Here is a 13,755-nt window from a genome sequence, read left to right on the forward strand (position 1 = left end):
CTATTTCAATACAAAGGAAAAAACCATTGCGTTTTCATTTTAATAAGGGGTATGTGCAAGCAACACAATTAGCTCATAATCACAGCAAACGAGGAACATAAAACTCTTGGCTGAGCAATGGTACAAATCTAAATCTGTGCATTCAATTGTCTACGGGGGGAAAAAAAAAGGTGAATTGAGATACAAATAAGGGAGCAATAACAACGGGGGAGGAATAAATATATCTTAAAAACAGGACTTAAAGAGGCTGCAACTGCAGCATACAAAACGGAGAGATTACTTCTGCTTATATGAATCTGCAAACATTCCGTATACTGTATAAGTTGGGAAAGCGAATTCCCCTTTAAGAAGCGTAGTTAAACTAATAGTTACATGAAAACACGGCTGTAGCTCGATTTTTATTCTGTGGATTCAATTATTACATGAACGGAGCAAGGTGTGATTTACATTTACAACATAAGCATGTCCGTGCATCACTATCACGTTTTTTCAGATATAAAATAACTCCACTGTTTTGTTTTTGTTTGGGTTTTTTAATTTAACACCTCTTTCTCATTCTTATCGCACCCAAAGCAAGTGCAGTCAAACTTTTCATTATGTAATGAGAAGCGCGCTGCCTTGCAGGAAGGGTTAAAGTAAATCTATAGGTACAATACTGGGCACTCCATCACATAGGGGCATTTTCTACTAAATTGATTGCACTGGCCTAAGGGAAATAATTTCCCTTTGCACATACCACTTCCTGTTCAGGTCTGCCAGGGGAAAATAATTGCTACCATACTGAAATCATATCACTATTACATTACTGTAAGATGTAAGTCCTATTTGTGCAGATGCCGGCTAAATACCTGCTAATTGGCAACTATACCTCGTGTGCCGAACGGCAGCTGTCTTCTGCTATAGATCTGCTCTAAACATGCACCGGATAATGGTCTACTCCAAATGCATGCAGAATAGTTAATGATATTAAGATGTTAAATTGTGCATGGAACAAGCGAGCACAAGTGATTAAAAATAAATACATCTGAAAAAATTCCAGTAGAGGTATATTTCTATAGAGAGAACGTGCTTATAGATGATCTGCCATATCTAGTGCAAAATACAATGAGTACTAAAAGAGCACCACTACATTCAACACTATATTTAATAAACATAGGTACATAAGCAATGCCTTAATTACAAAGTATGAAGGGCCGAAGTTCCCTAAAAATTAAGAGCTGGCTCAGTATAATGAGTAGCGAATCACAACTAGACCATCCAACTATGCCGTTCAAGTAAGATTTGCCGTTAAAGAATCAAGATCGACGCATTGTTTTCCTTATATAAATATTAACGCAGATACTGGAGGGCATTTTGTAGAACAAACACAGACCACTGTGTAAACTAATCCACCAAATATTATTCATGCAGCTTCTTTTTTTTTGTACATAGAATTTAGGAGCCTAAAAGCGGAATTTCTATGGATATTAACGTAAAATAGCACAAAAACATAGGCAACAGCTGTAATATTATAAGATCCTTGGCCACCTGGCTCCTGGGATCTATACAGCTCTGCGGGTGAATAAAGTATATAATACAATCAGGAAAAGAGAATAAAAATAGTGACAGGGCCATACTATTAAATGTGTTAATAAGTGGTACATTGTATAACACACCCTCAGTTTAACAATTTTATATCGATTAGTGGAAAGTAGACTAATATTAACATTCTGGTTAACTGCATTGTTAAATGTATGCAATACTTCCAACAAACACTAGAGGGCAGCACAGACAACAAGATAAGCTATGTTCTTAACATTAGAAAATGCCAAAAGTGCACAGGTATGGTGGGAGATCGCTGGCCAGTAGCTAATGACAACATAAGCACAAATAATGACCACCTTGCTGAGACTGTCACTGCTGACAACATATCTGGGAGCAACTTGATGAGAAATGACAGAGGAGCCTTTACAGTGCAGCTTCTAAATCAGCTGTCAGATCAGAGATAAAACTATTAAAAAGATAACATTTTAAGGAGACCCTGACAGAAAGCAGATGCATTAATATGCTCCCCAAAATAGGAATATACAGTTGATAAAGCTTAGTGAATAGAGTTCCTACAGCTACAGCTACAGCTAGAAGACCCAGAAAATCTCAAGGGAGCTTCAAAGTTTAGACTGTGCTTAGAATTTAACGTTACGTCTGTGGAAAACCGTAGAGAATGCATTATTATTATTATTATACTTTATTTATAAAGCGCCGACAGATTCCACAGCGCTGTACAAGGTAAAAATTTTACAGATAACGACATACAGATCCAAGAGGAATGGAGGGCCCTGTTCCCGCAGGAACTTACAATCTAGGTGGATAAGGGGTGAGAAACAGGAGGTGAGGACTGCGTGGTAGTGAATGACGTTAATGTAGGGGGAGTTTATGTCAGTGGTAGGCTTCCCTAAAGAGAAAAGTTTTTAGGGAGAGTTTGAAGGAGGGTAGAGTTGGTGAAAGTCAGACACACTGGGATGCATAATGCATAATAAATACACGACGTGGCTGAGAATACTAAATGAGTGTCTTAACCGTTTTTGCTCTCAGCTGCTTATCTACTCGCCAGTACTGCCCAACTCAACCCTCAGTACCCAACATCCTCCTACAGCCTAATCATGTCATAAATGAACATTTACAGGCCTGAGCTACATGTGCCGCATCATTATGAACAATGCGGAAAACCGGGTGATTCCAAAGGGTTCCTTTACTTTTTTGCCCACTATCTACCACCCTCTCAGTAAATTAAAAGTTTCCCAAGCACTCGGCATGCAGCCAGAGGAACGGACCCACATCTGCCAATGGACTCCTTTCTCTAAAGGCAGACTCGTGTTCTTGTCCCAACATAGCGGGAGAAAACTGGATAAAATAAGTCATATTAAAATGGAACACTAAAAACGCTCAGTGCGATAATCTGCGCTTTGTAATAATCTAAGCCTCTCTTGTGTTGAAGGACGCAGGCTATCAGCGACGTGGACTCTTTCCTGTAGAGGGATTAAACATATTATTGGTCTGATCGGTATGATGGAAACTTCTTCTGACAGCATGACATGTTTTGATAGGTGCTGAGGTAAGCAAACAGATTTTTTTAATTAGCTGAAAACGGCAAGCAAAGTATTCTACAGAGGAGGTAATCCAGATCTGAAAGTTTAAATGTTAGTTTAAGCATACTAACTATGACCAGTCTCTTCACGGAGAATTTTAATTTTGTTGGATAAGATTTTGATTCAGGTCAAGCAGCTGTGCAGTGGAATGTACCACAATCAAAACTTGGTTCAAGTACACAGGGAACATGTCCAAATATTTATTACCTTAAAGAACAGGGTCATTTGGTTTGGGCTTTTAACTCCTAAAGTGACTGTTGCCTGCACCCCTGGCAATAAAATAATTTACACTAATTCAGTGAAGTCTAAGGTGATTGCACAGAAAAACGTATAACATGGAGCAGATATGTTTTAAACATGTTGCGGTTATTCATATATATTCTGAGGAAGACACAAACAAATTGGATAGTAAATACGTAACACAACAGGCTCCTTTCCAGATCGTTATACAGTCAACCCTGTCCAAAACGCAGCCACCGAGTATGTTATTTTTGGGGCACTTATTTTTGGCTGAAGCGCTTTGTTTTGAGACATTTGAGTCGTTTATCCTTATTTACCTGGAATGCTCATCTATCTCTGCTCTCATCCGCATACACGGCCAACCAGTACCTCCTCGTCTCCTAGTTTTTATCCAAGCTGTGAAAGGCTGTCGTAATTCAGAAAACGAAGGGTTAAGACTCAGCAGTGTTTTTTGGTCATATCTTTGCAGCTGACCAGTAACCCTCTTAAACCAGGCGGTGATCACAGTATTAATACAATTTTCATCAAACCCAGCTTTATCTCCCATTAAAGAGCAACTGTCCAGGTTACTCCCGATCTTAAGTCCTAGTCTTACAGGCTGCATGTTTGGGTTTTTTCACATGATGATCAATACAAAAAAGAGACTGTTGGGTACAACGAGAAAGTTTTAAATTCCTGCTCCTCCATATGTTGTTTACTGTTGAGAATTCCAAAATCTATCCAAAGGCCCAGGTCAGACTCTCCTCTGAAAATCCACCTGTTCAGAGAAGCATACAATCTTCCTAATAACCACAAACCGTATGCTAAAAGAAACCATTTTCTCCCTAAACCTTTTTTGTATTTAAAATATTTTTAATTATAAAGAAAAAAAAAAGGTAAACAGGTTGATGCCTGTTTTCCACGTAAACGGTGAAAAAACAGGCATCAATATAGATTGTAAGCTCACAAGAATAGGGTCCTGTTCTCATATACCAGTATTGCTTAGCATGTGTTAATGGTATTGCCAATTCGTACTTTCACCTTTTCAGTATTCCCTATTGCACAGCACTGAGGAATCTGCTGGAGGTTTATAAATAAAATTTAATGTAACGTTACAACTTCCTAACGCGACTAATAGGACTCCAACGGAAGTGCTGTTGAGGGATCCTAAAGGAGCTTTTGCATGTAACACCCTACATGGATTGGGGTGAGGCAGATGGGACATAAGAGCTGAAAAACAGATGCATAAGCAATCCCCTAGTTTTAAATTAATAATACCACCAACCACCGGGGGAATCGGTGATGTAGGCCAGATTCCTGGCTAAACGTTCTGGGAGATGCATGAGCCGGAGTACACAGTCCCTGTCCTATATGCTGCAGGCCAGCTGGACACCAACTCTGGTCTCCCCGTTTCTGTGGCTTACCAACGCCTACATAATGTTCTCACTGACAAAGTAAAACGTAACCCTATATTCTTTAGCGCTTGAACTTTATATCTCCGACATGCATGCAAACTAGGAGTGAACCAACTTTGGATACCATGTCTGTTTAAAATTTAAAGTGACCCCCAAATTGAACACAGCCAACATGCTCCCCCTGCAAATACCTTGAAGGGACTATTCCTTTCTTCTAGAATGTAGATATATTTCCAGGCTTAGGCACACTGTACTTTTCTTTTGAGACTTATTGATTAACCAAGCATACAGATGCAACAAAGCCTAATTAGAACAGTTCCCTGTCCCATTCTGCCGGAAATAATATGGAAAAACGGACACTATTACAATGATGCGGAGAGATTAATCATCGCGTTGTTATAGTGATCAGGTAAACGTTTTCTATCTCTGGCTAGGTCTATGGAAATCAGCGTGAGTAACTCTGCATCCCGTCCCATAGACAGATCAAGCTTCGTAGCCGACATTAAAGAGTCACTATTATTCCAATACTGGGCTGCACTTCTGTGTAAAGCTAAAGTCTCAGTATATTTCTCGTGCATTTAGATTTCTCGGTCCTCAAACTGCATGAAAACCTTACTGACACATCAGTTATCTGGGGACAGAGCCTGGCTCGCTACATACTATAATCCTTACGTGGTGTTTAGGATACAGTGACAGCGCGTTATGGTCTCCTTTACCTGTATTACGTGTGCAGAAACATCTTTCCCAGGAAACATACAAACAGGAAACAGTAAAACAATAAAACATACAGACAATAATAAAGGCACCGTCTTTTAACGTATTTTATACAGACCCAGAGCTCTGTTTCATGACCATCAATTCAGTATTTGCTAATTCAAAGCAACTGTGATGGCTGAATCTTGCACGTGAACTCTTTTGTGCGTTTCCTTTATATTGAGTACCGACACAAGCTACACAATCAAATCAGTCAATTTTAACAGGACAGAGAGCAATCTTCTCTTCGAGACACATCTTATGACACAAAACTCGCAATCTAGGTAAGATCATTCTAACCGATCACCAGTCTGCACCTCAGAAGCAGTGACTCTTGACGAGTTGAAGCTGCCCCCCCCCCTAGAGAAAGCAGTGTACGGAAACCATGGCGTCTGTACTAAGGGCGCCAGTGTCCATGACAAGGCTTGCAGACGTCTATCGGCGTATTTGTAGCATATACTGAAAGGTCCATCACAAAGCCTTTTAAATGTTTAGAGGCACTTTGAATGCTGTGAAACATTTAAAGGTATAAAACATCACAGGTGGGCTCAGCACATAGAGTCATTGTTTTTGGGAATGGGGGGCTAGTATTTGAGGCTCAGACAGCAATATATTTTATGCAGAACGGCAACTCTAAAGAAACGTTCCATAGACTGCAAGAACCCTCTTCTGTTTCTGTACCTGAAAGTCTTACGGGGTTCACGTTGTTGTGAATTTTGGTTTTTACCCTGACTGAAACAGCGCCATGGAATAAATGAATTACGTAATAAACACTCGTGCTTCATTTCACTGCAATTAAACTTCATAAAACGACTAAACAGAACTCGGCTATCCTTAGAATGTTATAGCCTTCTCTGAAATGATTCATTTTAAAGTACGACATGTACCTGTTATTTCTATAGTTAAAGCTATCAAGTCTAAGGGGGAAAATGACCTCCCAGCAGAAGTGGTAAGGCTTGAGGAAATTTAAACATGCATGGAATAGGCCTAATTAATAAAGCAAGGGAACCTCTAGGCTTCAGACTAAACTGAACTTAATACAGGACAAAAGCCAACCAGAAGTGTCATTAAAATCTCAGTTTCTAGGCTTCCTCACAATGGACATAATTCAAATAATGCATAGCAGAATTAAATATCCTTAGATATTTAAAAAATAATTAAAAGCAGATACCGAATTTTCGTCTTCCTCTTCCAGTTCTCTTTGCTGCTCTTCGTGTCTTTTTGCCTTAATTTCCATCGCTTCTGTGATTAGATCTCTCAAAATTGACACGGCTTTAGCATTTTTTATAAAGGTGTGCTGGAAAGAGAAAAAAATTAAAAGGTTACGGCAGAGATAAGATGGCTGAATCTTTTGTTAATGACTTTGGCCAATTTTTATTATCAATGTCCCCATCAATGGCAACATTTGGCTGTGCAGGTCAGAAAATTAATGTATGTTAACATTCTATATACGAGCAGAAGCACCTACACCTACACCCAGGCCTATCCCTAAGAGCCGTGTTTTTGCGACCAACTTGGGGTGCAGAACTCTTTGGAACAGAATCCAGAATGTCTTGCGTTTGCAAAGTTACTGTTTCAATACAAATGCCTTGGAGCATCAGACCAGCACTAAACTGGGTCCAATTAAACCCACGAATAGGCAACTTTATTTTTCAGGTTACAGCTGAGCTACCTTGAGATTTTTTATTCTCAAATTACAAATAAACCAGTTAGATGTTCACAAAGCATTGTATCAACTCCATCAGTAAAGTGAGTGTTTTAAAGCTGGAAAAAATGACTGGTATTTGATAAGTTTTAATAGCTATTGTGCCGCTTCTTTAAGTTTTAGCTTTGCATAATATGTTTTTCAGGAAGCTGCAGCTTAACTGTTTGTATGTCTATCTCGGTTATCTGAGCCCAGTCTACTAGACAAACACGCCGAGACTCCTCGTAACAACTGTGGTAAATAGAATGGCTCAGTGTTAATCACCCACAGACATTAAATAAAGTCTATGGGTGAATGGTGAGTGGTGATTGTACAGGGAAAGTCATCACATGAATGACCGACAGCCTCCAGGTCAGCAGAGGAAGTCAAAAAAGTTTTGGGTTTTTTTCCCCATTTCTAATGCTGTGATTTGCAGAAGATGTCGTCACTGGAGTATCGATGTGTACAAGGCCAACTACCTTAAAACTGAAACAAACAATACATGACGTATCAATCACACAGAGAAGGGGCTAAATTTACATTTACTGTGTCCCGTAAACTGTGGCAATCACTGTGAAACCTTATCTTTGGTACAGTGGAACTGTTGCATATCCAAAAAAAAAAAAAAGCTCTGGGGTCATAAAGTGATGGCGTATTGCTGCTTATGCTGAATTAACAGTAAAATAAATGACCTACTACCAGAATAGAATAATAAAAAAAAAAAACTGCAGCAGAAATGGGATGGGGCTAAACCATACCGGAGCAAACTACTGCGGTGAGAGGGGGCTTATAAAATGTTTATTAACGTAATGGCCCCAAAGCAGATACTCCAAACATATTAGTGATACATTTAATCACACTAATACCCACACACAGAGAATAGGGCGTTTTTAGAGCACTCTTTACATTAGTGTTCTTTCTGGGAACAGGATTGTTTTAAAAATATAGGCCAGTTTTAAGGAAGGAAACCTTTACTGGACTATCCACCTACACAAAACAGCAGTGTGTAGGTGAATGAATGATGTATTATGCAGGGCATTGGCCCTACTTAAAGCATCGATAAAACATGTAATTTTAAGTCTGCTCATTTACAGTCCATCAGCCTCCCTTAGTCTCTCCCTCCTCCATGAAACATTTTTATGAGAACACTCTGCTTGGCTGTTGGCTCCTTTTAGGTTTATGGCACATTGGCCTGGAAAGCTGCAGGGTATGGATAGTGCGTGGTTATTACTCTTCCTAATGAGGGTATATTTCTATCCAGTAAATGTTGCCCAGGTGCCAGTTTGGCTGTATGGCAACATTTGAGAGGCATGTCTGCAACTGACAACATACTCACACATTCATGCTGACCTCCTCATACTGGCTCTTTGAGATCTGAAAAATTATTGACCACATATGCCCACTTTATTACTATGTAGTTAATTATCATTAGGGTATTCTAGCAGCCAGGCCTAAACATTTGCTAAAAAAAAAAAAAAAAAAGGCTCTTGAACATCCTGTATATAATACTATTGCCTCTCCCACACCAACAGCTGTCCTCAAATGGAGACCCAAGGTATTGATAGGATCTAGCTTTAGGCTTTTTATAGGGTTGACCATATCAATTAATATTCTTGGTAGCTGTAACTGGAGGCAACATAGATTTACATTTTTTTTTTTTAGCAGAAGGCTCAGTCTAATTTGAGAGAGATACAATCAAGCATTTACCAGTAGAGTCATTTGGCATAATCAAGGTACATTGCTGCACCCCATTTATTTCAATATAAAATATACAAGATTAGCAGAAGTGCTTGAGAGGTGTTTTCTTGTTTGTTCCTAACAGTCTAGCATAATAAACCTCAAGTATAAACCATAAGTGAAGGAAGCAGGGGAAAAATGTTAACTGAATGGATACAGTAATTGTATAAAGGGACTGTGCAGTAGGTAGTAGGCATGCAGAATGGTGACTGGATGACATCTTAAAACAAACATCCTCTGTTCTTTATTTCAAAACCTCCACCCCCAAAAAAACCCCATGACATTTAGCAAACTGACAGTGCAAATTAGTGACGGTGAACAAGTAGCCATGTCTACTGTGTGTTTTACAAGATCTGTGTTCTGTGACTGTAAGCTTTATGATTGAGAAACACAGCACAGAATGCATGGAAAGGGGAAAAAAGATAATATCTAACATAAACAAGGAAATAGCTTAATTTGAGCCATTCTCAAAACATATTTAAGCTTAATTAGAATACAATTAGTTGGTTTTATATGCCATACAGACTTGCACGTGTGTAACATAATACCTTCATTAACAGTAAATCTGCAGCTGAATAATAAGAATTCTGGAGAACTTCAAAAGGCCCGTGGAACTTGCCAAATAGCCAATGAACTTTGTGGGATCTCAAACATCTGTATAGTTGGTGTATGATGTTTCCCAGTATAATTTAGTAATTTATCCCATCATTATTACACAATGTATTAAATATTTGTTTAGAATTGTGGATAATGTGCATGATTAACCATTACCTCCTCCGGTAACGCATTCATTAGGCTAAACGAAGCATGGTCCCCAAGAAATGATCCCAAGATACACTGTTTCACGGTGACCTTTTTGCAAAAGTGACAATCTGTGACTCTACAGTTATGTAGACCTTATAGTCTGACAACTCTTAAAACCCCTACAAAAATCTTGCAGAGTCACAGAATTTAGATATTCGGAATTTAAAAATTTAGAAGCGATCATACAAAAATAGAATCGGGGGGGGGGGGACACACCCGATTTTATTGGATCCCAGACCAAGGAAGCCGGCTGTAGGACCACAATTTTTGTATAAGGAAGTGCAAACATAGGTTTACAAGTTCTATATAGCTCTTTGCATGTGAATACTTTAACAAATATTGTTCATCCTACTGGGTTAAATAAAAATGTAATGTCAGCCCCATGCAGGGACGGAGTAATAACAGACAGTTATTAACAAACAGACAGGATTAACAACCCAGACACTGCCCTCTTTCACAGAGGAAACAAAACACATTAACGATCTTAGCTCTTGCCCTTCCCCTGTTCTGTACTACATTCCATGAACTCCATGTCACTGACCTAGAATAAGTCACCGATAGGGCCAAGCTCCAAGATCTGTTAATCATTTGGGCAATCAGTGAATACAGCACTTAGAGAGCTGATATTTATTTCATTTGGAATGCTTCCATCTGATATCTGAGTAACCAGCTCATAAAAGTTATTCAATACAAAAATAAGAAGTGTTATGGCCAGAGAGATATAGATTGTGATATGCAGTAACTTTCAGTGTCATGATAGAGCGACTTTAGAGCTTCAACATAAACAGAGAGCACAGACTGGACTAGTCCGATAGCAAATGGATTCATTCAACCCATTTTAATGAGTGTCTGGCTGCTACACCCATTGTTTTTTGCTGGTTTGTGAATATACTTGTTTAAAAAGTAGCTCTCCAATTCTTAATGAACCACAATGCTCATTACCATCCAATTCACATTTTCTTTAATGATGACTGAGAAACAGAAATTATCCACTTCGGATCTGCAGGCCATTGTTAAACCCATTGGAGGCATTTTCCACTCATTGAAGATACTAGTTTTATCAAAAAACCTCAATAAAAGGGTTAGGGTAGACACATTTTCTGTTACAAATATAAAACTTGGGCCACCAAGAGGTGCTGTGTTCTAACAAATTAAACCTCATCCAAACTTTGTAGGGGGGATTTGATTTTCTGAGCTTAAAACCTAACTCAACAGCAACAAATTAACAGATATAGGAAAGGTCGAACTTGATGGACGCATGTCTTTTTTCAGCCTATATAACTATATAACCTGCCCCTGTATGATTTCAGAGACTGACACACAATTTTATGTGGTTTCATTTAGGGCTGCAACTAACGATTATTTTAATAATCGATTAGTTGGCCGATTATTTTTTCGATTAATCGATTAATCGGATAAAAAAAACAATATGCAAATTTTTTGTTTATTTAAAATAATTTAATGAACTGGATGTTAAAAAAACAACTTAAAATTTACATTAACATTCTTATTTTGTTATGATGTAATAAAAAAACAATATTTTCAAAGTACAAAAACCCAAACACAATATTTATGAAACAAAATAACCCCAAACATTCTGAAAAGAGGTGGACTATTACTGTTCAAGAAACTTTGCCCCAGCCCTGGTACTTTGCACCCAGCACTTTGCACCCAGCCCTGGCACTTTGCACCCAGCACTTTGCACCCAGCCCTGGCACTTTGCACCCAGCACTTTGCACTTTGCACCCAGCACTTTGCACCCAGCCCTGGCACTTTGCACCCAGCACTTTGCCCCACCCCTGGCACCCAGCCCTGGCACTTTGCACCCAGCACTCAGCACTTTGCCCCACCCCTGGCACTTTGCACCCGGCACTTTGCACCCAGCCCTGGCACTTTGCACCCAGCACTCAGCAGTTTGCCCCAGCCCTGGCACTTTGCACCCAGCACTTTGCACTCAGCACTTTGCACCCAGAACTTTGCACCCAGCCCTGGCACTTTGCACCCAGCCCTGGCACTTTGCACCCAGCACTTTGCACTGTGCCCCTGCACCCAGTCTCCAACTCTGCCCTGCACCCAGCCCTGCCCCCACATTCTGCCCTGCCCCCACACTCACACCCTGCCCCCACACTCACACCCTGCACCCACACTAACACCCTGCCCTGCATCCACACCCCCACTCTGCCCTGCACCCAGTCTCCCACTCTGCCCTGCACCCCCACCCCCACTCTGCCCTGCACCCAGTCTCCTGCCCTGCCCCCACACTCACACCCTGTCCTGCAGTGTAGAGAGGGTATGGGTATAGATGGGGATGTAGGTGTTGAGGTTCATGTGGACTTCTACTCGCAAGCCCTTCGCTGCTTTTAGTGTGCCTTCACACCATGCACCCCTTACACATGTTTTTCTTTCTATGTCTTACTTTGCTTTTTCCTTTTTTCCTAAAGGTAAAATATGCTGACAATGCAGCCGGTAGATTCTAAAAGTTGTCTAATCTTTCCTGCTTATACATACAAACTAACCATACATTTAATAAACACTCCAAGATATAGTAACAGTAGGTCCAGAAAGAACACCTTTGCATTACATGATACCTCTACCTTCTCCAATCGTGTTTCCCCATTTCTAGGCCTTGGGTTTCCAGGACGTTTTTGTATCAGAAACAAAATAAAGGAAGTTCCCAAAATATAGGGGTATTTTAAAAAACAATTAAAAGTTGAAGACATTAAACTATGTTTTTTTGTTTTTTTTTTTTAAAGAACGAAATCTAAATACTTCCGAAGTGGAGACGCAAAAACTGGCATCACAATTTTTCTCCACACGACAACACTATGGGGACTGTGAAGTGCTACTGCCCTGAGCTGCACACCATCTTGCTTTTAGCAGCTTGACTGCCTTCCTTTGTATAGGAGTTACCTCTTCATACCTGCTGTCTGTCACATCTTTACAACACCTATTTATTGGACTAACATTCCATTTTAAGGACCAGCTTTCCAGAGTATCAACCTCCATTTGTCAAGTTAAAAGCAACACTAACCAAAAAATATTGGAGAGACCATGGGCAGCAGTCTAGAGGTTAAGGAGACCGATACGGTATAGGTCACAGCTGTTTAAGGTGGTCGTATATTAGTCTAGCCAGTGTGAGAAGAACTTGGAGGGGTAGAGGGAGTGAGTATTGCTAAAAAAAAAACTTGTCCATATATCATTATATAAAGTGAACCCAGCATAAATCAGAGTAAAATCACAGAAATGTCACGTTATGTTCTGGTAACGTGACAGGAATCCTAAATCCATGCTTAATCGGGTGTCCTTGATGGTTAAATGTATTTCAAATGTGTTTCCGGCTTTTGTGTTTTTCAAGTCCCCCTTCAGTACTTTTATTTGGAGACCCTCGATGGAGTGGGCTCTCTGGGTGAAATGGTAGCTGATGGGGTGCAGTTATTTTCCGTGTGGCTGAACACAATTGACAAGGCTTGTTTATTTCAAGGGGGGGGTGCAATTAGAGGTTTGGCTAGGGGTAGGATTTTATTTCAACATTTTATGTGCATTTGTGAACTCTGGTAAACAAAATTAAAAGCAGCAATAGAAGCCTCATCTTGTAATCAGGATTTTATTGTAAATCATACACAATGAGTGCTTGAACTGTCACAAAAACTTACCTGCAGAAGCTGGGTGGCAGTTGCCCTCTGCTCTGGATTCTTCACTAGACATTTCTTCACAAAATCTGTGAATTCATCTGACCAGAGCTCTGGTTTCCTGAAAGTAGGTGGAGGATTTGTGGGAATCATAAAAATTGCCTAAAGGAAAACAAATATAGATTAGAAATAAAAAGTATGTACCAAATAGAACTGTGCAAATTAAGCAAGGCAGACCATGGTTGTGTAAGGTGTACAGTGGCACTAAATGCACATGCATACAAAAATTATACTAAATCCATAGAAATATATTTTTGAATCAATACATCTCTAGAAGCTTTCTTTGAAGTACAGTTGTGTGAAAAAGAGCGAACACACTCTTTGAATTT

The 13,755-nt window shown here is 39.7% G+C and overlaps 1 protein-coding gene across 3 annotated transcripts in view; it reads right to left on the reverse strand.

Moving 5' to 3' along the window:
* The window catches only part of LOC149305587 (serine/threonine-protein kinase 3), a 90,954-nt gene that overhangs the window by 28,139 nt on the left and 49,060 nt on the right, over positions 1 to 13,755 (reverse strand). For all 3 annotated transcript variants that reach the window (XM_089477355.1, XM_089477354.1, XM_089477353.1), the window contains 2 exons: positions 13,391 to 13,528; positions 6,684 to 6,809 (listed from right to left, as the gene is read on the reverse strand). In XM_089477355.1, the coding sequence (XP_089333481.1) occupies positions 6,684 to 6,809; positions 13,391 to 13,528 (264 nt within the window). The remainder of the gene's footprint in view (positions 1 to 6,683; positions 6,810 to 13,390; positions 13,529 to 13,755) is intronic.

This window comes from Sceloporus occidentalis, unplaced genomic scaffold, assembly GCF_023333645.1.
Source record: "Sceloporus occidentalis isolate IW3139 unplaced genomic scaffold, rSceOcc1.0.p SCAF_11, whole genome shotgun sequence".
NCBI classification, from domain to species: Eukaryota; Metazoa; Chordata; class Lepidosauria; order Squamata; family Phrynosomatidae; genus Sceloporus; species Sceloporus occidentalis.